Source organism: Osmia lignaria, chromosome 7 (genome assembly GCF_051020975.1).
Source record: "Osmia lignaria lignaria isolate PbOS001 chromosome 7, iyOsmLign1, whole genome shotgun sequence".
NCBI lineage: Eukaryota > Metazoa > Arthropoda > Insecta > Hymenoptera > Megachilidae > Osmia > Osmia lignaria.
Genome location: NC_135038.1, coordinates 4,308,557 through 4,335,037, shown reverse-complemented (window position 1 = coordinate 4,335,037; position 26,481 = coordinate 4,308,557). Strand labels below are relative to the sequence as shown.

The 26,481-nt window shown below is 44.7% G+C and overlaps 1 protein-coding gene across 6 annotated transcripts in view; it reads left to right on the top strand.

Annotated features, from left to right (window-relative positions):
• The window catches only part of LOC117609629 (zinc finger protein castor homolog 1), a 69,797-nt gene that overhangs the window by 27,767 nt on the left and 15,549 nt on the right, over positions 1 to 26,481 (top strand). For all 6 annotated transcript variants that reach the window (XM_076688929.1, XM_034336219.2, XM_034336220.2 and 3 more), the window contains exons 2-6: positions 393 to 460; positions 936 to 1,381; positions 1,459 to 1,744; positions 16,374 to 16,792; positions 21,881 to 21,944. In XM_076688929.1, the coding sequence (XP_076545044.1) occupies positions 430 to 460; positions 936 to 1,381; positions 1,459 to 1,744; positions 16,374 to 16,792; positions 21,881 to 21,944 (1,246 nt within the window). In that variant the 5' untranslated portion in view covers positions 393 to 429. The remainder of the gene's footprint in view (positions 1 to 392; positions 461 to 935; positions 1,382 to 1,458; positions 1,745 to 16,373; positions 16,793 to 21,880; positions 21,945 to 26,481) is intronic.

The window sequence follows — 26,481 nt, the reverse complement described above, 5'->3', positions numbered from 1 at the left end:
GGGTTAAATCTAGTTGAATTTCCTTCGTTCGCGAACGATCGTTGCAATGAAGTTACCAGCCCTTTTAGCTAGTAGATTCAGGGATGCGCGGAGACGCGATGAAACGAGCCGTTTTGCTAACCGAGAAACAAATTGTCCCTCGTCGCGCGTTATCGCGGACCGTCTGCTTGGCTGACCGAGCACCGCTCGTATATCAAGGTAGCTTTTGTTACAACGACGTGCCTTTGTCTTCGCCCTGTTTTCGCCTCTCCTTCCAAGTGCTGGATAACGTAACAGCCCGATCGTTGGGGGTTTCCTCGAACCTACGACAACCTGCACTCTCGCACCCACCCATCGCGAAATCAACCATAGAAAACTTGAATCTGACGGATCGTTGAATCTTTTTGTTTCAGGATGCATTGAGGAGCCGGCCGGTTCAGGAGATTCGAGATGTCCGCCGTAACGAGCCCGTATGGCCCCAGTAAGACACTTCCTTTTCTAAAACATCACCGATCCAACCGCCGTTACCGTTGTTTACCGAGAAAACGTAGACAACTCGTGTTTGCGTCAGTCGTGCTCGTTCGTTCCATTTTATCGAATCATAATAGCCGCGCGCGCGGATCTCTTCTAACGATTCCAAGAACGTTCAATTAACGTGCGTACCGGCTGAATTCTAATTAATGTTAAAAATTGATTTGCGAGAAGCGAGCGGACCTCGCGTACTCGTCAGCGATACGCGTTCAGTTGGAATCGGTCGATTCGAGGGAATAGCTGGTCGTCTTCCATGGGATTTGTTGTGCTCGAACGGGACACGTGGGCTAGGACGAGAGTTGAGGCTGGTCTTCTAGCAGGCCCTCGACGATCGTTAACAGTTCGATAAAAGAATATAAAGAAAAAAAGTAAAGCAGGCCCGTCGCAGGAAGTTTAACGGTCTGATGCCGGTTCATTTCCATCAGCGGAGATGCTTTCCGATTCGGTGTACAACTACGCGACGCCCCGACGAGGGACCGCCGATCAGGACAGCGACTCCCAGTACGAGACTCAGGCCCAGCTGCAGATCACGAGCATGCAAAAGCCGCGAAACAAACGCAAGAACTTTAAACCGATCAGCAGCCGAATGGTCGAGGTGTCGGACGAGTCTGAGAAGGAGGACGAAGAGCTGGAGGCGATGGAGGAAAGTTCCAGCGAGATATTGGAGTACGAGAGGAAGACCATGTTGTTGCCAGCCGAGGAAAGGTCTAAACAACGATTGAATAACAACGAGGTCAGTCCTATGGACTTGTCCGTGACCAACACGAGACCGCCGTCGTCAGAAGCCGACGACGACAGCGGTGATTCCCTCAGGCATAAGTTCATCCTGGAACAACTCAGGTCTCAGAAGCTTTACTCACCTGGTACCGAGGTACGTGCCTTTTTTCTTTCCTTTATCATTACCGGTCGTTTAGTTGATCGATTCAGTTGGATGTTTTAAATGTCCAGGCTAGGAGTCCGAACTCTGACTCCTCGGACAAGAGCGGTAGCGGTGTGCTGGATACGGAATCGGGTCGTTTAGACGATACCACCTTCGATGATGATCGGGGACAAGAGGTAGACGGCGAGACGGAGTGCGAGGAGAGGAAACCTTTCGAGGGAATGAGGGAGTACGCTGAATCGACGATGCAGGAGCTGTTGGCGATCTACGGATTGGCGGGAGGAGAATTGGCCAAGTCGGTGAGCAGACAGCTACCGCCGACCTTCCTGAACCCGGCGACTGGTCATCCTCACGGTGAGTCTCGAAACTTTCATTGATAACTTTATTCGATAAATTTATAACAATTAGGAATTACGAAATCGAACCAGTTTTAATATTTACAATCGAGCCTCCGTTGGAAGTCTCTTTACACTTTCCTGTTGAACTAATTTTCAATTTAGAGATCCAGCTAGAGAGTAATTAGAGACAACCAGGCTAACAGTTGTTAATAACCGGTCGAGGCAAAGAATACTCAGAAGTTCATCCTCTGGTCGAGCTAAAAGCTATTAACGCGTGGGCGGTACTTGGTGGCAGAAAAAGAGAAAAAGACACCGGTCGCCCCTATGGAACGGATCCTGGATTTTCAAGGATCCCTAGCGAATACCGTGGCCGTGTCAGGTTCCTCGAATCGTTATTATTCGCGGCAGGATTCGCGAGCGATTCTTCGTTGAAGAGAAATTAGAAGCGGCTCGTGGCATTCGACGAAATCGTTAGCCGAGCCAACCAACGCGAATCGGACGATTGGTTGGCATAGAATTCGGGGTTGGACTAGGAACAATTGACAATCGTAACTGGTTCGAAATCGTAATTACACTTGGCGTAAAATCAATTCTTGTACGAACCATCGCCGGTGACCTTAGATTTTAATGACACTTTATCGATAACCGGAGAAAAATTGACTGGAAGTTGATGAGAAATTAACCGAGTCGTCTAGTTTGAACGATTCGTTGAAAGATTCATTGTTCCTCTTATCGTAACGACTGGCAATTTATCGTTTTTCGAAAGACTTGGAGGCTGAAAGTTTAAAAGCTTCGGAAAAGTCTAGTTCGCAATCGTGTGTCGGTTCTGTTTGAATTCGCGACGTATTGAACGCGAACGAGTCACGAACGCAGCGAGTACGTAATTTTCAGATTAGACTGTACGTGTGCACCAGAACAGAATGTGGCACTTACATATTGCCAGTGCATCGCATATGCGCGCACGTGAATATGCGATGGCTCTGGCAAGATGGCCGACTTATAACTCATAAAGTCGGTCGGTCTGCGCGAACCGTTGACTGCCTCGCGATCGATGGATGCCTTTGAGATCAGCTAGCGTCATCGTTTCCCGTTTGCCGCCGCCGCCGCCGCCGCCGCCGCCGCCGCTGCGTCTCGCGTGGGTTGACACTCTCACGAATTCTATTGTATTGTGAACGCCTCTACTAACTAACGAGTCAATTTCACTATTCTTCCTTGCCGTTCCTCTTCAACATACCTGTTGTCCAGCTTTTTGAATTACCTTTCAGACAGCTTTTGATTGATTCATAGCCAAAGTCGTTTGCTGGATCAACGCGTTCCTCCGACGAATCGGGGTTTCTTCTTTTAATATACCGATCCATTCTATATTATCAAGATTTTGTTCATTTCACGAATTTTTACATCAACTATTTAATGATCAATTGTGAATAAAAAGCGACGGATGAGGTGTCGATCACCGGATTTGAACTCGCGACGTCGAATTCCCTGTATGTGACTCATCGTTTCGAGCTGCCTCTCCTCGCTCAATATTCATACATTATGTAAGTTAACCTTACGTCGATGTAAAAGGACCCTAACGGGCTTTCGTGGCACAGCTCCATTGTTACTCGATTGAGTCTTTCGTCGTTGTACTACACTTTGTCAAATGGCCTTTGTCGCTGGCCTGCTCGAAGAATAATCTCTTTCGGATTCGATTAAACTCATGCTCGTTGCTCGCCATCCTGCCAATTACCAGAAAACTGACCGCGTGAAATCGAATGCGATATGCCTCGTAACAGAGCAAGCATCTATCTTTCTCTTTTTCATTTTTATCAGGAATTAGGAATCTTGCTGACCCGCATTCCTTCTTTCTTCCTGTTTAACTGGAACACGTGTTTCTTCGACGTTAACCAATCAACGTTAAATTACTAAGCAATTATCAGGGACTTTAATTTTAAAAGATGAATAACGTATTTGGAAAATAACAGATTGGTAGAAATCTATCATAACCCAGAAGGTCATTCAACAATGGGTTATTCCCGTGATCGGGGATTCAGCTGATGGAAAAAAGAAACTTCTACGCAAAGAATCATCAGTCTGAATTCCAAGGAACTGGTACTCGAGAGACAGTGATGTTCAGTGAATGGACGTCGGTGACCTGAAATCACATTCATTAGACTGTTGAACAGTTTCTGACTGAGCAAAGGTGGCGACATCGATTCTCGTTTTATATCCGAGCCGAAGCGAAAACCCGTGGAACACGATAGAGTAAGAAGAAAATAAGACGTTTCGCGTTTTCTTCGAGTTCCACGTTGTTTCGCCTCCATCGTTGTCTCCCACCGGTTTCACCACCTACATGCAACACCGGCACCTGGAACAAAAGGCCGCTTCTATTCGTTGCGTTGTATCGTCAGGATTGATACGGCAAGAAGAAGAAGAAGAAGAAGAAGAAAAAATCACGCATAATTTATCATGTAAAAGCGACTCGAACAGAAACCGCGTGTCGTCGATGAATCGTTCGACGAAGAGGGGAGAAGATGAAAAAAGGAACACCGTCTGGTTTCTTCGGTCTGTACGGACGTCTGTCTTTTCTATGAACCTTGACGTTCGTCGGATGAACGAATATATACTTGTGTATCCGATTCTTCCGCCAGGAATATATTAACGACACGGGTTAGCCTAGAAAAGGCATGCTCGTTTATGTAATAATTGATCAGGTAGTTCCTATTTTCGACCAGAGGTTCTTTAGCTTTCTAAAATATTTTATAATTGAAAGAAGAAAACGAGTTGAAAGTTGAAGTCATAGAATACTTAGAAAATCAGTTACCGAAGAAGAAGAAAAAATGAGTAGATAATCGATAAAGTTTCTTAATCTTTACGATGCGATCTCGCGAGACGTAGGATTCAGCGGGGGTGCGATCGAAGGAAGAGCGAGCAGCAACGGAATATAAAGAGAAAGGTGGGTTAATCCGGCGCGAAGAAAAGCAGAAAAGCCGCGTGTGCTGTTGGTGGTGCAGCAGAGGGCACACAGTGGGGTGGAGGACAGCGATGCCTCCGTGAACCCATTAATCATTCGAGCCGGATAAAAGGCAGGAAGGATGAAAAGAGAAGACGGACAGTCGGACGAACGACGAGCCAGGCAAATGCGAACGATAGAAGAGGAGAGAAAACGACTGTTCTCCTCTCTTCTACCCTCCTCCACCGAACCAGCAGGATCATTTTTTATTTTCTTCTTTTCGAAATTCGTCGGACGCGCTTCTATTGTCGGAGAACCGGGCACGCATACACGCGAGAAGAGAGAGGACTCATCTTGGAGCCGAGGTTCTTTTCGAAGGGGAGGAGATTCATTAACTGATAACGCGATTCTTTCTTCGGACGTTCTCTTCTTGAAAATGATATCCCGCCACGGGAACAACCAAGAAGATCGTTGGACACCTGTTGGGAGGAGGATAGACTTGGAATCGTATCTCAAACAAAGGGTTCTACAACAGAGATATCTAATTAATCCTACTGTGTCGTCCAAATGTCATTCGATCATTAGCAAAACGTCTGGAAACGACTGTTTCCAATCGATTCAGATTTAATTCGAGACTTTAGTGGCCCAGTCGAACGTTAGGGATCTAACAGAGGTATTAAACGGATAGAGGGGTGGGTAGGTAGGGTAGGTAGAAGAAGCTGGATCGTTCTGGTTACGGGTCTTTTATATCTCCACGTGTGTAGACCACTCGAGCACGTAGGTAATACACGGTAGTAGGTACGAGAAGTAGCGCTACGTTCGTTCTGCAAGATCGAAATCGGAGCTCCTTCTCGGCTGGGAGACAAAAGGGGTCTCCGGTACGCGGATGACAGGAGGTGTCGGGAACCTTTGGGATCGGCGACCTGTTGAATCCCCAGGTCTCATAACCTTCAACGAATTCTACGTTTATTGTGAAAGAAGAAAAACGAACAGGAGAGGAGGACCGTGCGTAGTGTGTTTCGTCGAGAGGCCGAATTTGTACGTTAACCCTTATCTTACGTTTCACAAAGAAGAGTTCCCGAATAATCGCGAGCAACCACCACGTGGGCTATTATTGTCCCCCTCTTGGTTACGCTTTAATTCATTTCGATGCCAAACGTCGACTAATTGCTACGCTAGTTAACCGATGAACGCTTTGATGCTGCTACTGACACGGTTTCTGCTTCTTTCTCTGATATCCTGATGATTTAAGACATTTTCTTAGAGTCGAACATTTAGCTAGTCAATTATCATACTTTGCGCGAGCAAACGGTTATTCAAATGACCATCGCTATTCTTGTAAACCGCTTTGAATCCTCCAATTTAAGTTTCCATCAAAAATTTTACGCGTTAAAGCTTCAATTTGCAAGTGACATTCTCTTCAAAGCATTTATGACATGGGATAAAAGTTGGTAGGATGGGAATTAAAGTTAATTCCTCTCGAAAAACCTAGTCTTTAGCAGTTTCGAATCGTTAAAGTGGTTATTATTTCAAACGCAGCGATAATAAAATTAATACGATACGACACTTCTCGCCGATCGAGTGAAAAGGAAATCATGGAATTCACGAGCCACTGGCTGGATTCGCGGAACGTTTTATGAAAGCTTTTATGAAAGCCTTTACGATTCACGTTCCAAACTACACTCTGCTTCTGTTGAACACGTGACGCCTTCTTCACGCTCGTTTTCTTCATCTTCCACGTGCACACATTTGCATATGACCATTTTCTTTGTCGTTTCTGCCACGATTTCCATGCTTTTCGTTCGATCAAGATGCAAGAGTAACTCGTCTGGTAGCTCGAGACTGTCGTTGATGTCCGCTTCCGGGTCAATTGGATCTCCTCGGCTCTTTTTTTGTTCGTCAATTAAGTTCTGAGTCAGAGCGCAGCGGGGAAAGAGGTACGAAGCTTATTGACGTTAGTACAGTCTTTGCAGAGTATGACTTTTCACCGCGTTCGGTTCTGACGAAAATCCTTGCTAATTGTAAATGCCTTGGGGGATTCTTGTGATTCGTAGAAGAGGAATTTTTTTGCCAAATTACCAACCGATTCGAACGATTGGCAAAGCAGGATGTTGGCTGCAAAATAAGGAGGTCCAAGGTTTCTCGTGAAACGAGGAATCGCGATTGATCGTTAGATCGCCGTCAGCGAAATGAAAAAAAAAAAAATGCCTAATGTCTTAATACTCTCCGTTATTTCTCTACCATCATCTCGTTTTTCGAGTGAAATTAACGCGATCATCGAGGTCAATGAGCATTTCACAACGAATGATGGAAACGAGAAGAACTCTCCCAGTTTTTCTTTCTCTCTTTTTCTACGATTCACGCCTGGTGTTCCCGTCTTTTTCTCTTTTTTTTTTTCGGCTACTCCACGTGGAATCTTGTTTATTTTGCCCGTCAGCCCGCTGACACTCGGACATATTCGTTTAAATTTAGAATTCAATGGGATCCTTTTACCGGGCGCACTTTCGTGCCTTAACGGATTCCCTCGGCAACCAAGATTATTTGTTTAATTCCGGTTCCTTCCTCTTCCTCTCGCGGATGTCACTCGAAACTCGATGTAAATATTTTTATTGCTCCAAGGAATCGTGATTTTCTTCGTTCTCGCCTCGTTGCTTCGCCCTCGACTGTCATTTTAATAAGTCGTTGACACGTTTTCGGGTCACTAGCATTAAAAGGGTTAACGGGAAGAAAAATTTGGAGAATTCAGCGAATCGTTCCATCTTCGTCGACGTAAGCATGCACGATCGCTTTTCCGTACTAGTTTCGCGTAAATCAGTGAAGACTTGGATTTTTTTAGATTCGAGATAACGAGTTACCTGGTTTTCGCGTTCTATACTCGAACCTATAATCCGTCCAACGAGACGAGTCAGGATATGTTTACAAATTCACGCGCTCGACGCCGGACCGGAGCTCAGTTGTTTCCAGTTCGTCAAACGGTTCGGTCGAGGTTTGTGTACCGTGAGCCGGGCCTGCTTCGAGCACGCGAATTTCTACAGATTTACCGTCTCGAGCAGCCTGCAAAAATGATATCGTATATCCGGTGTAACAAGGTAAACCAAAAGTTTAGATTAAATTGGATACATTGTTTAAAATTTCAAACAAGTTTGTACGAGTACTATATTTGGTGGGGGTGATCGGATAGCCGACATCATCATCCTCGTTATCCTCGGTGGATGGAAGTTGGGTCGGGTCAACGGGATTCATAACCGATAGAAAAAAGCGGATGGCCTGGTGTCCATTAGCGTTTCTACGGAGGGCCGGCGTGGCGCGGCGTCGGAGGCTCGATTAATTTTTCAAACAATCCCACTGGCGGTGGACTCATCGATTCGTGGGTCGAGATAGGGAGGGCCCCTGGACACGTCTCGTGGTCGAAAGAGAGGGCCCATTAGGCCCCGCGGCGTGGAGGCCCCTGCTGCCCCTTGTCAGTCTCCGAAAACCAGAAAGTCAGCTTGTCAAATTAATCACGGATGACCAATCCATCAGCAGACATTCCTAGCCGAGAAGAGGATCTTTGCTCGTTGCTTCGCCTTTCCTTTCGTTTCATTTCGTTTTCTCATCATTCTTACTCTTTCTTTCTTTCATCCTTCCTTCGTTTCTGCCCTACCTACCGAGAGTCTTCTTTAGTCCTCCTGTACCCGAGGACAGCGACAGAAGATTTCGACGTAGTTTCTGCCCCCTTTTTTTCGGGGAAACGTTATGGTATGCGTGTATAGAGAACCTGACGCTTCTTCTTCTCCGTCCAAGCTTCCTTCGTGGTGTTTGATAGATAATGTTAATGCACGGCGAAGAAGAGGTCCACGATGCTTCTGGATGAGTAATGTTTAACCCCTTCTGTGTCTTGTTGGCCAGGCTGCGTGCTTTTTCGAGACAATGTTCGAAACCCTCTGATGAATCGAGTAGATTGCTGATTAGGAGTTTCACATTAATTTTCTTTTTGCTTAAATTTTCGAGAAATGGAGCAACTAACGGCCATCGTTTCTGCTGAAAGGTTTGAAATTTTTCGTAAACAAAATCTAAATCGTTTCCCAACTTTCTCACAGCTAAGTTAAAACAGTGATCGCTCGAACGGACGACGAGACGACGCGTTGTATATTTTTCCTGAGTCCCCGTGTCTAGACAACGATAAAATTTCTCGCTTAGTTTGTTGACACGTATGATAATTACGAATCAACAACTAGGGTTCGGAACGGCTCGTTTTCTCGAGGAAATCATGTCGAGCGAATGAAAGGGAAAACAAGAACGTTCGTCGCCTCTTGTGGGAGTGTTGTTGACTCGAAAACACATGGCCGTGGTACAGTCCTCGAGAAAATGATGAATGTTGAAGTATCACGAGGGATCTATGAATGATCGACGCTGTTTCTCGAACATTTTCGACGATCGAACGATACACACGACACAGATTTTTACTTGGCGATTGCACAAAATTTCGTCAGGCATTTGCCAAGTGTTTATTACAGGCAATTGGCAAATTAGCGGTCACGCGTCACAGTTTTAGAATTCGAACGGAAACAATGGGATCACCGATTTATATTTAAATCGACGTCTTTTACCGCCACACCGACACTCTATTCTCGATCCTTTCTATATTATTTTCTAGAGCTGTCTAGAATTAGATTGGTTAACCCGCTGCGATACCGATTGAACTGTTGCAAAACAAGCCTACGTGGTATTTCTGTGTCGCGTGATCATCGTCTGTTAATTACTGAACTTCACAATGATATCGTATTAACAAACGAATGGAAAAATGTGAGAAACGCGAGGAGAAAGTTCGCGTGGCCGCAGGGCAACCTGGCCAAATAAAGGGTTAAGGGTCCGAGTCTCGGGACTCTTTTATCCGTACTCGATGCGCCGAATGATGCAGGGGAGAGAAAAGACCCGCGAAAACCAGTTTGTCCAACCTAATACGGTGCCCGTGGCTTCGACGATCTTAATGAACTTCTCTCTTTCCGCTCTCCTTCTATCCTGCTAATCTCTGCTTTAAAAACCATCCTTGATTCCTTACGAAACCGCGATTCCGATGCTCAATTAACTCGCCTTCAAGTAACACAATTTGGCTAACAGAAATTCTTTCCAACAGAAGATCTTTCCAAAGTCTAACATTTCTGAATATTAAAATGAATCATCTTCTCGTTAGAAAAAGGTAAAAAGGGGTGTGTATGGTAGCTTATGAAAATGTTTAGAGAGGAATTTTCGTGCAGACTTTATCGAAGGGAAGAGAAAAGAGGTATAAGAGGAGCCAGGAGGAGGAGGAGGAAGGGCATTAAAGCTGGTCTCCTAATCTTAATATTCAAATTCTGCGGCGAAACCACAACGGGGGTGGCAAGGGGTCCGAAGGGGGATGGTAAAAGTGAGTCGAGCAAGCGGAGGCCGCGCATAACCGATTCTCGAACTCATAAATTTTAAATTATGTCAAGCAAAAAGAAAGGACGCGCGGATGGGACCCGACCTCGGATAAAATAAGAGTAGAATGAGGCTTCCCCAAACCCTTTACCATGTTGCTCTAGAAAAAAGCAGAAAAGCCTCGACAGGGCCCGAGGAACGCGAATCAGGGCCCTGAGAATTATTAAGCTGGTTTTCGTGCAAAAATATTGTTGCCATGTAGTAATTAACTTAGATCACGCTTGTAAATTTATTCCGTATACCTGAAAATTCAATGCAACGGCAGTCCAAAGAAGCAACAGTGTAATATCGAGTGTTTTAAATTCCGGAAATTATTGAAGGTATTACTATCGAAACGCGCGTATATTAAACTTTGTTGCACTTCGTTAAAATTCGATTTTATTCGAGAAAAAAAAGTTTGATGCTTGAAATACATACTAGGGTTCCTTTTTAGAAGGCCAGACTCGAGAGGGGAAGAAAAAGGGTGTGGGTGAGGGAGAAGGTAAGAGGAGGGAGGCTTATTGCCTCGACGCGTTTTCCATACGCGAAACAGCTTTATGGGGGTCGCCACGAAATTTTGGGGGCTCCCATTACCGCGGCGCGAACGGGCCCCACCGAGTCGAATTTCCGGCATTAATTCGACATTATGCGATATTCAAATCGGGCCCCGTGGAATTTTTTTCGCTCTAACGAGCTCCTACCCCCTTTTTCTTTAACCCCCTCGATCCCGCCCCTCGGCTGTTTTTTATATACGCGACGCCATCGTCGACTCCATCCTTCGAACGAGAAAAAAGAGGTTGCGTTATTTTGTACAATACCGTATAACTTTCGTTTCAGCTTCGAACATTTCACCCTTAATTGCCGACTATACTAGGCTTCAACTCTTAGTTTCTTGCGAATAAATTCGTGGTTGTAAAGCATGCGAATTGAAGGGTTTAACCCTTCGGCGTGATCAGCTTTTATTGCAGGAAGACGATGAGTCACAGCACACGTACGATTCGTAACGATTCGTAACGATTAGTTACGAAAATTTATAATAGCGTTCGTCGTATTAAGTTTCGTTTGTCGAAAAGCTTTCCGAAAAACCATCGATGCTGAGAGCGAGAGCACGGTGGAAGGACAGATTGCGTTTCCTGGCGGATCGGTGCGGCTCCACTTTGTTCGCGGCCGTTTCATTTTTCGAGTACGGAGGATAATTAATCTTGGGTGGGCATAAAAGGGTTTTCGGGTTCGGTCGCGAGAAAAAATGAGCGCAGCTCTGGCTTCGACCATGGCCAGTTGTGTTGGTTGGCCCTTTTTCTCTCTCTTCAGCTCGCTCCACCACCCTGTGTCTTTCCGTCTTTATATTTCTCTCTGCCCCCTATCTTTCCCCCTTTCCCTCTCGCACACTTCGTTCATCCGCTCGACATCGCCTCCCACACCGCGTCGTGGCACCGCGGGATTCTAAAACCTGCATATCTCGCGCCATCCCTTCGTTCACCATCACCACCACCATCGGCCACCAACGCCACCCATCCCATCCGATCTTGCTTCTATGCTCTTTTTTTCAGAATTTGAGTCAATAAAAAATCGCTTGGAACAAAGGAACGAACGGCCGCCAATTTCTCACAGGATAACGTCCAAAGAAGGCCCCATCGTGGCCTGGCGGATGGCTAATCACGGCCGGGCATCTTGACTTCTGTTAGGTGTTAAAAATGGGCCCCGCGGGGCCCTTCGCTCTTTATCTCGCTTCACTCTCATCCCTTCTTCTTCCACTCTGTCTCACTTCTTATCCGTCGCTCGCTCTTCTTCTCCGTCCTATGGTCAAATATTAAAATTTGGAAACGTTACACCCGGGGCCCCGATGAATTCTCGTTTCACAGGCCTGCGCGCTCGAGAAAAATTACGCAGATGGCTCATTAATTCGTGCCGAGTCGCTCCCTGTGGCGATTTTTCTGCGATATTCGCGAGATCGTCATCGCGAATTCGAGAAGCCTTTCGTTTTTTCATCTTCTAGTCGATTATTTAAAATTTAACGCAAGTAAATTCCTTGGTAAGATAGCGTGCGATAATCGAACGAACATTTTTCCATATCCACGATGCTTTTCGATCCTTCGAACGCCCTTTTCGAGAGGAAGATGCGCGGCAACGCGTTGGAGATGCTTTAATGACGAGAGTCGATTCGCCTCGGTCGATATATCGTCGTCGGCGATGACGAGCCGATGGAGAATCGACGATTTATTACAGAGATTCGTCCAAGCTCGACTTTTCCATCGTGATCCTAGCCAACCCATGTTGCACCCTTTGATGGATCGAGTCTTTTATCGCGGTGACCTTGAACCCTCAACAGGTGTCTGTGGTAGACCACTCGAATCGATTTTCATTTTTCCCAACCGCGAAATTATTGGATTATATCCTTCTCTGGGTAGCTAACAAATGAACCACCATTAACCAGCCCCGCGTTCGACCTGTTATTTCTCAACTTTTCTGACTAACGATACTTGATCCCCTATTTCGTGCCTCGTCTTTTCGAATTTGATGATCCTCCGGGTGAGAAATTTAATTATCCCGCTTCTTTGTGTTACGCTAAAGCTAGCGTATTGGCTTCGATTTTGTTGGTGTTAGCATCGTATAAACGTTGAGTACACGATGATATATGGCAGCGTCGTTTTCTCGGTAACGGGTGATTTGTGCATTTGCGAGTGCATTTTGAACAAAATAAGAACAGGTTACGGTGCATTAGCTGGCAAGAGGTCCACGCACGTAATTTAGGATGAAACGATGTCAACGAACTTTCGAAGAGTTCTATTTTTACGGGCAACTCGGCTAAATCCAGTTAGCTAAATTATTAATTCCGGTGACCGGGTCAGGGTAATTTGATTTACAGTTGAAATTCAATCGAGAACATTCGTCTAACGCTTCGCTAACTCGAACGGTTAACCCTTTCAATTGTTAATTATAATTAAAAAATAAGTAACGGAGTGAATGAAAGAGTCGCGTGGGAAATGGTGTTTGTTTGTAGATCGTGAAATCCGTGTTGCGATTTCCACGTATGCACGTTAGGCATGCGTAACGCGAGGAATACTATAAACGCTCGCGTGTTTCATTACAACGACGATACGCACGAAATTCGATTCTAATGGGAAACAAGAAAGCCGAGAGCCCCGAGCGCTCGTAATCCGATGTCCTGGCGCGTTTCAAATACCTAAATCACGAATAACGATGCGATTCCTCGTAAAACGGAGTGGCCTGGCCTGACAGAGATCGCGCGGACTTATCGCTAATTGCGATATTACCGTGAGAAGACAACGATCGTTTTTTCGCGCGAACCATCGAAACGCGAGGATTTCACGCGTTCCTGGAACACACCGTATAAAATTCCACGATCCTGTTTATCCAGACAGAATATTCTCTACCTTCTTTCTCTCTGGGGCAACTTTGTCCAGTAATTTTATTCGCGTTCAGGTTTCTGTAATATTATGTAGAATGTTATTTTGCTGATGGAGTAAAAAATATCGTAAGATCGACGGATAAGTCGCGATTTCCACGTTGCGATTCTCTCTCACGCCAAATTTTCTCCCCTTCCAGAAAAAAAGAAAATCAGAAACCCTTCGTTCGTTCCGGTGGTACTCGACGATGGTCCCGGAACGATTACTCAAATTTCTCAGCGAAAGGAGTGTCTCGTGTCTCGGTTTTCCATCCCCGTAGCAACGCTGAGAAAGAGAACGATGATCCCTTTCTACCCCTACGAGTTTCCCGTTCGACCCCTTCCGGAAGAAGAACCGGGAACAGGGTAGTGAGAAAAGAGGAAGAAGAGAAAAAAGGCACGGCCCTAAAGGAGCTGGGTAACCCTGACGGGTCACGGGGTGAATACCGTTTTACCGACTATTAACTCACTTTTACCCTGTTTTCTTACCCCTGGCGTTCTCTGCTAGAGCGAGAAAACGAACAGAGAGGGTTTCGCCGAGGGGTGAACCTACTACTACGTGTTTTTCTTCCCCTTTCCGAGGTTTCTTGCGTAATCTTTCCTTTTTTCAGCCCGGTTTGGCTCCCCTTCTTTTTATTTTCTTCCAGCTTTTTTTTCCCGCTGGATACTTTTCCGGGTTACCCCGGTGGACGTGTGCGTGCAGGTAGCTGTGGCTACCTGCAAACTTGTGAAGAGAGTTAGGAAAAAAAACGCGATTTTTTGGGGGCCACGGTCGATTTAACCCCTGAGAAAAATCGCGCGCGACCCCCGTGCACCTCGATATATATCGAGGGTTAACCGATTTCTCGGGCAAATTTCGAAATCGGAGAGGCAGCTTTCTCGCTGGACCATTTAAAGGCTTAAGTATCTCGTAAAAATGGGCCCAAGATCGGGGAGGCTTTTTTTTGAAATTGTAACTTGACGGGGTGAGAGGGTCGAATGTCGCCGTCACGGTTTTTCGTTCCACACGTTTGATATAGATTACGTTCTAGTGCCACGAAATTGTATCGTAAATTCCTCGAGGATAATTAATGAATCTTGATAAATTTCTTTCTTTTTTCGAATCACCATGCCAGGTGCACACGATTCGTCGAAACACAACGGACAATTTAACTCGTAAATTTTTCTGTTATCCGTTAACTACCACGATTACTTTCTCGGACGTTTCGATTTCACCGTTACCCTCCCCTCCTCAACCCTTGATTCGTTTCTCCACTACGTTCTCGGTGTACTTGATTTTTATCAATCGTCCAGTCGAGACGATGTGGAGCAAAGATGAAAGGGAGAACGTCGCGAAAGGAAGAGAAACACAGGATCCCCGCGGTGCAGGATCCTCTTCAGGCCTGGACCTTAAAAATCGAGTCAATTTAAGGATCCGGCCTGGGATCTACAAGCATAACGCGAACGTGCATGCGATCCTTCAGGGGTAGTATCTCCTGTAAAATCCATTTACCGCTGAAACGTGTACGAAATCATTTCAAGTCACTTTTCGGCTCTTCCTCTTTTTATCGCCTTCACTCTCTGGTATTCGCGTGTTTTCAAGACGTTGCGATTTTTTATCGTTAAATTATTTTGCCAACTTAACCTATCCTACCTCAAAGTCCCAAAATATTATCCCATCCAATTAAAAGGCCAACACCGTCTGCCCCTGAAAATAATCCCGAAGCGTTTTCCCACAACGTTTGTCGGTCTCTCCTAAATTACCACGGAGGATAGTCATTTTTCATCGCCATCGAGAAAGGAGCTTCGTATCCGTCTCGTTAAACGACGCCTAGAATCGTTCGATAATAAAAAAAAATTCTGAAGGTTCTATATAAAGGATAAAAAAATAGGGATAGAGGTAAAAATGAAGCCTAAGGGGTTGCGTAATTTCGATATACGTCATCGATTCAGGCAAAGGGGGGTCTAGTCGAGCAAACCCCTTGAAGCTTTTTTCAAATTTCCGAATCTCTTCTTTTCTTCGCTTGTATTATTCTTTTTCGCGACCACGAGATCGACTGGCCAGGTCGAAAGCTGCAGGTATGAGAGGCCTTACGAACGTAGTTTGATGTTCTCATGGATCCTCTTCGCGCGAATAAAACCCGCCAGATCTACCTGAATCGTAGACTTCGCACCCGGGGGTATTAAAAGCTGCTGGCACCGGTTTAAACCCTCGTCAGGATGCACAGGATTCGTTTGTCTCGTTCCTCGGAAAAAAATAGGGGAAACAGTCTTTTAATTCGCAGCTGTTTTTTTTGCATTCATTTTTCTTTAAAATTAAAACAACCAAATTTGTGAGAACGATGGGTTTCAGGTTCGTCTGAAAATAATTTTAATTTACACGGTTCGATAGGTACCTACGAATTGATTATATTGTTTAATCGGTACGATTACCCCCAATGGTTGAGATAATTTGAATTTTTATACGGATTCTCCATTAGTGAATTGATGTGGAAGGGATAGAAGTTGAAAAACGTGACCCGGAGCAGATGTACCTGCTTGCCAGAGTCGATTGCGGCTTTTTCAAAATCGAGACGTCTCAATTTCACGAGTCTCACCGTAGAACAGCCAAAAAAACCTTCCCTTCTTACCGCCATAAAGCGTTTCCATTCGTTGATCCGTCTTCCGTGTTTCCACCAATCGAGAGACTTGCTCCCCACCGTGCTTTTGGAAATCTCGGAGAAATCAAAGTCGCTCAGTCAGTCTCGTCGCGGTGTTGATGGAAGCGGGACGTCTGAAGGTACGTCGAGGGTGACTTCGGTACGTGGGGATAATTAACGTCGCAGAAATTTCGATGTTCGAATAATCGGAATATTTAATCCGTTCCCAAATTAATTTAAACTAACGAAAGAGGACTAATTTCTGTTTCAGGGAAGGTGAAGGTGAAAGAAGAGAAGGATGCTTCGTCGATGGCGCCAGGAAGCCCTCCGACGCCACCTCACACCCCCCAAAGTCCACCCCGACACAATCCACCTCCTAGTAACCTATCTCAATCCTGTCAAACATCAAACACCAATTCTCCCAGCCTTCAACAACAACAGCAGCAGCAGCAACAGCAGGAATCGCATCAGCAACAACAACAGCAACCGCAATCCCTTCATGCAATGGCGAACTCACCCCTGAGTCAGATTCTGGTACAGAACCCGGCTCTTGCTCAACTACTACAACAGAATCCAGCCATTCTGTCGCAAAATCCGCAATTGGCGCAGTTACTACAGCAGAATCTTCAAGTTCAGATGGGCAGCGTCCTTTTCCAGAACGTCAGGAGGGAGGAACCTGAAGAGTCGAGGGTGAGTCAGTCGAACAAATTAATTAGACGAGGGTCCCTTTCATCTCCCGCGGTGCGTTTCCATGTGTCCCCATCGCTCCTATCACCCTCGCCACGGAAATGGATTGTTTCGGCTTTTTTCTTTTTTCCTTTCTCCACTCTTTTTTAACGTCGTTTCATGGTTTCGATCGGGAATGCTTTAGCGACGCGGTTTGCGGTAGATAAAATCCTTTCATTTGCTCAGAAAAATATTAATATTCTTGTCATCGGTATTATTCATTTCGATTCTCTATCGAAAACACTACTAACAGTATTGTTAGATCGTGTTAATATATCAATTGAAAATGGGTCATCGTGGAAATGGGTATTAACAGAAGGGTTAGCGGTGTGAATAAAGCTTAAGTCGAGAACTGGAAGACGTAGATCGATTATAGCCGAGCTGGTGTGGACACCGGGACTGTTGATGATGACGTGACACTGGATTGTCAACATGCCGCGAGCATCTGCTACAGCAGTTGGATTTCGTTCAACTTGTTTCCACTTTAACGACCAACGCCAAGATCCATGGTTGGCGCGCGTCATCAGCCAATTATATGAAAATAATTATCTCAATTTATTGGTGACCGGTGACGAGGCACAAGTAGCACTAATTCGATGTGAAAGCTTGCTCATTGTTTAAACGATTTCCTTAATGCGTTTGATTTCGCGTCGACAGGAACTTTGTCATACGCTCCAATTCTAGGCGAGACACCGGGGATAATTAGCGATTAGCTATGATCTTGAAAATACTATTTCTATTTTACAAGATTAATTAGTTTTGTCATAGTGTTTTATAAGTTTTATCAAACTTATCGCGATAGAATGTTGCATCAATAGGGTCGAATGGGTTATTATCCATTACCGGGAATTGTTCGATATCCCTGCTTAACGTTACTTAACGTGATTCGTTGTTTCGCGAAATTGAATCACGTCCAAGAACAACTTGTAGTAATAACATGGCATTGATGATCGGATGATGCAGTCGCGTTGACGATCCGTGAAATCGTCTCTGTCGTTACCTATCTCTCGACACTTTTTTCTTAGCTCGGTTTCAACGGAAGTCGAATGTTTTAGGAGAAGAATCATCGGTATTTTAATATCCTCGTTTGGTACACTCGAACACTGTACGTCTCAACGCTAGAAGATGATAATGCTATTATTACAGAGCCATGCTATAGAATTACAATAACGTTTCGTAAAATGTTTCAATGAAATGAAACGTAGTTAAGACTAATTTTAGAAAAGTATCGATGAAAAATTATAATAGCGTTGAAAGGTAGACAATGAATCAGCGGTACAACTTTTGATGAGTCGATGGTGACTCGTCGAGCAGTCGTAAAGACTGGAATTCCAGCGAGAAACGTGTAGTATAGCAAGTTTAGAATAATTCAGGGGTTCCTGGAACCACGAACAAGCAGCAATAATTTGTCGCGATATCCATTGGCGTAATCCGTCGCGTGGAAAGAGGAGAGGTCCCTGATTCTTTGACCTTAATTCGTTCAGACGTATATGTACGTGTTCCCATAAAATAATCGAGAACAATGATTCCTTTCCCCTCGATTCGCGTCGCAATCAAACGGTCGAATGCAGAGAGAGAGAGAGAGAGAAAGAGAGAAAAAAAAAGTAAAAAGAAAACGAGAAGAAACGATCTGGCTGCGAGCAATAAAGCTTTCCCGTGAAATTTGGACAGCATCCTGTGATTTATCTTATCGCGAGGCTGCTCCGTGGAACAATTGCTCCGAGACTCGATTCGAGGACCCTGTATCCTTGAAGCTGAGCAGAAAATCAATGGTAGGTGGATTCGATTGAGTTTCGAAACAGAGTTTATTCTCTTCGTTGGATGATTGACATAGTTCTCATTTATAAAAATTTCTTCTCCAATATTCGAAAGGATGATCAACGGGTTAACTCTTCCTATTAAACTTTAACGATTCTTCGTTCGTGATAAGAATGAGAAATCGATCATCCGTTATTGCTATTTAATCGCAATGATCGAGAGTAGATTCAATAGCGGCGTGGAATTCTGAAAACGTTGGCGGTTCGGTGTAGTCAAAAAGGATTACGTCAGTCCTCGTGGAATTAACTTTCTAAAAGAACAATTAACATTCTGCACCATCCTTCGACACACCCTGCATTCAGTAGGTATATTCATGCCAGCTTTATTCCAATAAACGAGAACTTCCGAGTCGGCTTATTTCAGGAAATTTAACCCTTTGCACTGCTGAAGGTATCCAAGATGTTGATTTCGCGCGAGACTACCCCGTTTAACCGATCCATCTTCGGTCCGCGGAACGATGGTGTTTTCGTCTGGTTGGAGGGAAATTCGCGGAAAAGGATGGTTTTCGTTCTATGGGAGTCGAAGTAAGCGGTGACTCGGTACTCTCGGTCGAGCTAAATATATACATATGTGTACGTAGCTAAAGAAGAAGAGAAGAGAAGAGAAGAGAAGAGACACACACGAAATGGGCCGTGAGTCTCGGTGTTGTTGTATCGCCAGGCTGGAATCCCATACGGGGAGAATTGAAATTATTCCCCCGATTTTTGTCGTGTCGTTTACATTATTTTCGCCTTTGAATATTAATGGGCATATGCTCTCCGGCGTTATGGCACAAGAAGTAACAACGGCGTATAATACTCGACTCTTAACGTTATTCTATTGTTTGCAAATCAGCTCTATTGTTTTCTCATATACCTCTATACTCTCCCCGGTTCCCTCTTTGCCCTCTTCTCAGTACTCTCTTCCCTCCTTCTTCTTGTCTTTCCCTTCTCTCTCCCTCTGGATGTTCTTCTTTTACCCTTTCCTCTTTCATTTCGTGCTCGATCTTCTTCTTCGTTGTCGTGGATTGTCCTCCTCGTAGAGAACGTACATACACGCACACACGCTTGTAACAACTATGGTATCCTCTATTTGTTTCTATGATCGTTGGTTTCCTTTCTCTGGCTCTCTTCTTCTGCCTTTGCTTTCTTCCTTTTTTCTCATCGTTTCCATCCGAACCGAATGGGACTCTATGAGATCCCGTGTGGGCTACTCTGCAATCGAAATCCGTTTTGTGGAGCACGTTCTGGCAGCGGTATTGACTTTCTGATGTCTGGAAAGGGGGCTGGAACACTGTTCTCGGGGTCGTTTCTCTTTTTTTCTTTTCTTCTTCTCTTCCTTGAGACAGTCTTCCGCAGTCTCGTACGTTGTACTCTTTTGAATATTAATATAAAACAAGACTGGAGAATATAGAGTTCAGAGAGTCTCTCGTAATCCTTTCTCCAATCTGTGTACACGTGTGTGCGCTTTCGTCTTCGCAAAGCATCGAAGTCTCCTTCTACGTGGGAAGGGAGTATCTTCTTTGGAAGATGGTTGCTTCGTGACCTGGATTAGCTAATTGCTTCTTACTCATGGTAAAAAAATTGTTCGATTGACCTTGATCCTGTCAAACACCTTGAGTCGAATTCTATCACGTTTAGCTTCTAACGTCGTGAATCATTCAAGGATAGAACCGTTCACGAGGGACGATTTATTGAAACATTATTGCCGTATCGAATGTAGGTTAACGATTTCGAGGATTCTGTAACGTAAAATTCCTCGGAACAGAGATTGAATTTTCGCGATCGATTTCCGCGGGAAATCGTCCGCGAGACATCGTTTCCGTCGCATTGCAATTCGATCCGCGCATCGATCCTATAATATTGGGCATCGAAGGTCGTCGATAATTATGGACACGGAATATAAATGGTCGATCGTTGGTCAGGGAATCGATGGAACGCGATTATCGTGCACGTGAGACGCGTTCGATTCCTTCGGATGTAAGATGAAGAAAATAGACGCGACACGTTCGGGTAGAAAATGGAAACGATGGGCGGAGACAGAAGACAAACGATGGACAGAGTGTGGCAATCGCTTTCATAAATTCAGCGACGCCACGGATCGGCATCTCGGATAGGGCTTCGGAAATCGTACAGGATTCGAATAATTTGCACCGCGATGGGGCTTCCGGGCAACTGTGCTGTCCCTTTCGCGCTTCTTGACAACCTTCTCCTGTTTTTTTTTTTTCTCCCTCTTCTTAGTTTTAACCCTTTGAGCAAACGACGCTGGTAAACTCAACACCATACGTTCGTGGTATATTCCTCTTTCCGGTTGAATTATGTATGCGGGATGATCCATTTTAATCTTACAACGTAATTATATCCAGAACCATTGGTTTTTAAAGTGGAAAAAATTTGCAAGTTGCATCGGCAAGGCCGATGACCTCAGAAATCGACCTGATATTTGGATTCTTGAACGTTTCCGAGGAACCGGAAGTCGTTTCCGCTTCACGTAGCGCACCGAAGAGGATGTCGTTAACGATCAAGACACAGTTTCTACCGTCGCAAAAATTCGAAGCGCGAGTAAAGGTTAACGGTTTCAAATGCGTGCAGGATCGTATCGGTGTCGATGACATACCACTCAAATCTTTCTTAACGCAATAACAGTTGACGTTTTACTATGTGGAACATTGTGTACAGTTAGAAAAACATTCATAAATTATTTCCTCTCTTAATCTTGATACCATTGTTAACAGCAACATATTATTTATTATCCACTTGTGACTCCTACTTGAAAGATGGGCAAATGAAAGAGAAATTTCTTGTCGTTTAACGACCAACATTCGATTCGTAGAATTCGTATGAAATACTTGAAAATTTTCCATGGATATTATCCAGCTGCCACGTGTACGAAATAGATCAGCCAAATTCATCGTACTACAAGGGGCACAGCATACAACAAATTCACGTGCACCAGTAGCTCCCTAAACAAAAAAGGTAGAAAAAAAACTTTAGACGTACGCTCGGAAAATCGTAATCTCTCCGAGGGGTTGGGGTCGATTTTCCTAAAAGGTCCACGCGAGGCTCGTATAATTTCGATCTATTGAAGTTTTTAACGACACGTGTCGCGGATTCGTAGAGGTGCACTCTGCCCTTTGCAACCCCGTTAAACCCTCCCCCCATCGAGTTGCGTGGGCGGCCCCTCTTTCGTCTCCATTCGCGAGCACGGCCCTGAGCATGCTGGTGCATTGTACATCGTAATGTATTTTCTTTTTAGGTACCGCCGACAATAGCGAGCCTGGCGGCGATGAAGGTGGAGGCAGCTGACCCGAAGGTTTCCGGTGAGTTACTATTTCCGCCTCCTTACGGAATTATCGGGATCGTAATTAGATTCAAATCGAGTGTTTGCCGTTCGACGACCCTTGCGCCTCGACACAGGCGTGCGCAGACAGGAAAAGGAGCGAGAAAGAGAAAAAAAGAAAAAGAAAAAGAACAAAAAAAAAAATATCGAAGGGGTCGCGAGCAACGGTGCATCGCGTTCAAATTGACCATCACGATCTGGTTGAACCAGTCGATTTAAAGCTCGTTTTCTTTTTCTTAATTGTTGCGAGTTAAAAACCTGTTATTAACGCGGAGACAAAGATCTTCATTCGATGCCACGACTTTCAACAATCAATCAATCAATCAATCAATCAGTTTCTTAGGATAAGAGATTCGCTTTAAAGCGGGGGTAAAGGTGGAGCGTATTTGTTAATGCGATCAACCCTTAACTAGCGTAAACGTAAAATAATACAGGATACTGTCACGTTCGAACCGTGGTCACGTTTTTCCAAATTATCTAAATACTTGGCGCTGAATGGCCCCGCATCTAAGGGGGTTAATTATCAATTCCCACGGTCACGTGAATCTGGTACACCGAAGAACTTGTATTTATTCGATTGAAGTCCGGTGTAGGCTCGTAAATCGTGTGCAACCTGACGAAACGAGTGGTCGTCGTGTCCCATGCTTTCAGCGTTTTGTGGCCGGGGGCTCTTCCCCCTTTATTGGAATATCCGCCCACAGCATTATGGGAATTATCAAGGAAATAGGATGAGCGTGGCAAGTGGGTCCCACGAGGGGGCTGAAGGGGGTTTGTTGCCTGTTCGCGGACGATCAGGAAAGAGAGGAAGACGATGGCGTGGAAACGGATTCATGCAGGTCCCCCATAACGCGTACACCCACCCTTAACGGTGCTGCCACTCGAAAAAATTATACTTTCGTCGCGTCGCTTCATCGTTCGATTAAAATCTTTAGATACCAGCAGCGTTGCTTCATTTTCTTCTTTGATTCTGAAGCATCTTAACAGCGTATAAGATACAAAGAGACGAAAAAGTCTCTAGACAAAAGAGAAGATTCTCGACGTATTCAAACGACACCAGTTTAATTTTAGATCGACCACGGTGCCACAGCGATCGATCGGTCTATAAGGGATAGAGAAGTCAGTGACTCGATGGGAATTTCATTAATTATAGGACATCGCGGAGATAGAGAGCCGCAACGTTACATAATCGTATCGATACTCGTTTATAAATAAGATAGCGGAACCCGGATACCTTTCTCTAGCTGCCTCCGGTACATTCTTCCTTTTACGTAGTTCCCTCGAATATAAAACACCCTATTCGGCGTCATTTTCTTTATCGAAGCGCAGAGAAATTTTCATCGAAAAACGAAGAGACGAATCAGCAGTGTCAGCGGAAATTATGGTAATCGTTTGACAAAGGAGAAGAGAAGAAAAGAAGGGTCAGAGAGAGAGAGAGAGAGAGTGAGAGAGAAAGAGAGGAGTGGGCGGCTACTGTCCAGTGTCTCTGTTATCCAGAGACACATTCCCACAATTTCGGATCGGCCAATCAACGTTTAGAGCTGCCGGACGATATTAAACTGGTCGCAAGATCCACGCTGAAACGGAATAAAATAAAATTGTGCATTGTTCGACGGCCGTGTCTCGTTCGCCGACACGGAGAAGAAAAAAAAATGACAGGAGAGGAGAGTAAGGAGAGAGAGAAAGAGAAAGAGATGAGATGAGAGAGAGAGAGAGAAGGCAGCAATCAAAGCTGATTAAGCCCACAACTGGGGAATCTGTGGGGCCAGTGTCTCACGCCAATCTCGCCCAATCAGCCGGTTGGCCGGGGAGATTTAAAAAATAGAATGCCTACTGTCAATTGTCCCATAATTTAAATAAATCGAATAAATGGACAAAGTGGCCAATTAGAGTAGTTGCTGGTTGCTGCTTTAACGCATTATTCTCTCTTTCTCGCGGTGTCTTCGGCCCTCTGTAACCCTCTTCTCGCCCTCCCACCCTTCGAAGAGAGAACCCTCTCGTGTAGCATCTCCTTCGAACTTATTTCTTCTCCCTTTTCACTGTATCATGCTTCTCACGTTGTTTCACATCGATGTTACCCGACCAACCACCACCTTGCGTCGTCCAGTCGTCCAGTCGTCCAGTCGTCCAGCTACTCTTAAGAACGTCGTTACGACACGGATGACTTAACTTTCAGCTTGGTTACACGCGTGCGTGTAACGGGTTACTGCAACACGATGCAATTGCCATAGAACTCGATTCACCACCTTTCCTTTCTATCTTTTTCCACTGTTTTTCACTTACTCTCCAAAGAGTAAGTTCAACCCTTTGCAATGAGAAATTTTTTATTCATCGAAATTTCTTCTATCCTACGGTTCCAAATCCGCAAAAGGAGAACTCCGCGTAGCTTGAAGCGTTATTCCATCATCGATATTAATGGAAATTTACCGTATTTTCGAAAGTCATAGCTTCTCGATGTACAAGTGAATATTCAGTAATGTTGGAATCACTCGTCGAGTAGCTCGAGCGATGTTTAGAAAGCACTTTAGAAAATATTCTATACGGTTTGGAATGCATTGTTTAATAATCAATAATTCTTGATCTCTGTCTGCTTTGAAATTTCAACGAACGCACTATATAAGATCGAATGCCAGGGACAAGCTTTAACAATTACAGGCAATTTACGACTCGAACAATTACTGTCGACATCCGTGAACCACGACTGCCAGAGTTGCACCTGTTCGACATTCATTTACGGTGCAGGCTTAACAGGCTCGTTGATACGTACGCTCATTAATTCGTGTTAAATACAATTTAATTAACAGCTTAAGCCGTGGATTCTATCGCGTCGCGTTATAACGTTCTGACATCCCTCGAAAATTTTTACATTCGATCAACTCCTGATAAGCTTTAATGAAATAATTTCACGTTTCGGACTGACTCGTTACTTTACGATCTCGTTACGTCCAGTTCGAGTATCGATACTTCTTCATCATTGACAAATGTTTCACGCACGATTAATGAAGTCGTTTATTAAAAGCATCCGAACGTAAGTCGAGCCTTGAACGTTTTATCGGTGTTGCGACTAGTTGATAATAGATTTCACGAGTATAAAACAAATACGGTAACAGAAGGATAACTTAATGGGGATTTCTTAAATGGTCGCTGGAAGGAATCTAACGTCCATCAGATGCAAAGTACAACCTTCGAATCACAGTTTTCCGAGAAGATCTCATTAACCTCGTGTTACGGTCATCAAGGAATCAAAGCCACCCAAAGGTCAGACGAAAAAATTCTATTCGATTCGAGGGTTGTACGTGGTCGTCGTCGAATAAAAAGAAAAGGAAAAAAATGCTCCGTATTAAGCGGCCAATTATGCGAATCTGGCTCATCTGAACGAAGCCGAACGGCTGTGTAACGCATGTCTGAAAGGTAGATAAGGTACCCTCGTAGGTACTTGGTACACCTACGTGGGCTGGCAGTCAAGCCAGCCAGTCGACCAGGCAAATAACAAATAAAGCATAAACGGGAGCTACAATAAATAACTGGTGCACCGCGTTCTCTGCATATACTCCGAGCCATGGACCCTTCAGGGCCTTATTCTCCTTCTCCCTGTACCCCCTACCCCCACCCACTTCTACTCCGTTCTCCACGTTCCTACACCCCCACCATCGGAGATCCCTTTAAGGTCCTTAAGGTATATATGTATGTCATAACGTAGATGCCAAGGGAGCCGGCCTTTGAGAAAAATCGTTTCTGACTTATGCGCTTGCCGTGAAAACGGATTTAAAGGTTCCTCTTGATTCACCTTTTCTTCTTCTTTCGGACCAACCACATTTTTGAAGAATTACACAAGTTTGAACGGTTGTTCTTTATTTTTTATTTCTCTGGAATTTTTGTGGGAAAGAAAGTTTGAAAGAAAGTAAAGAAATATCTGACAGCAAAATCGTCGATTTTTGTTGGTTACTTTCCTTCTCGCCTCGTTCACTCGCTTCTTCTCCTCGCATAATTGGTTACAGATGCATTATTCCTCGGCTCGGCTCGTTTCGCAGCCCATGCATAAACATTACACTCTTACGACACGGGTGTCGTTACCGTTTTTTCCCTCCTATTTTTACTTTACTCTTCGAACGATTGTGTTTCGAATTTCGCTAACACTCGTGAACCGTCTGATTGAAATTCCTGCGATTGGTCGGCACCAGTTCTCGAGCGGAACTTGTTGCCTCAGAATTTCGCTTTCTAAATAACAACGAGTTTAACAATCACTCGAGCTGTTATGTTCGGACAAAGACACTTATTACCGATATTATCAGTAATTACACTCATTATCCGTGTTATCGGTCGGTGTCACTTGCGTAGCACCGTATTGCTTTTCTTTCGCAACAATCTCCCATTATTATCTTTCAACTGGTAGCGTAAAGGGTTAAAGGCTCGGCTGGATCAGGAGACGGTCGAACGGTTCCGGAATTTTCAACGCGCCCCTTTTTATTCAAAAGAAGAGGGGTGGGTTAAAGCGCCAGTAGCTCGGTAGTTTGCGGAAA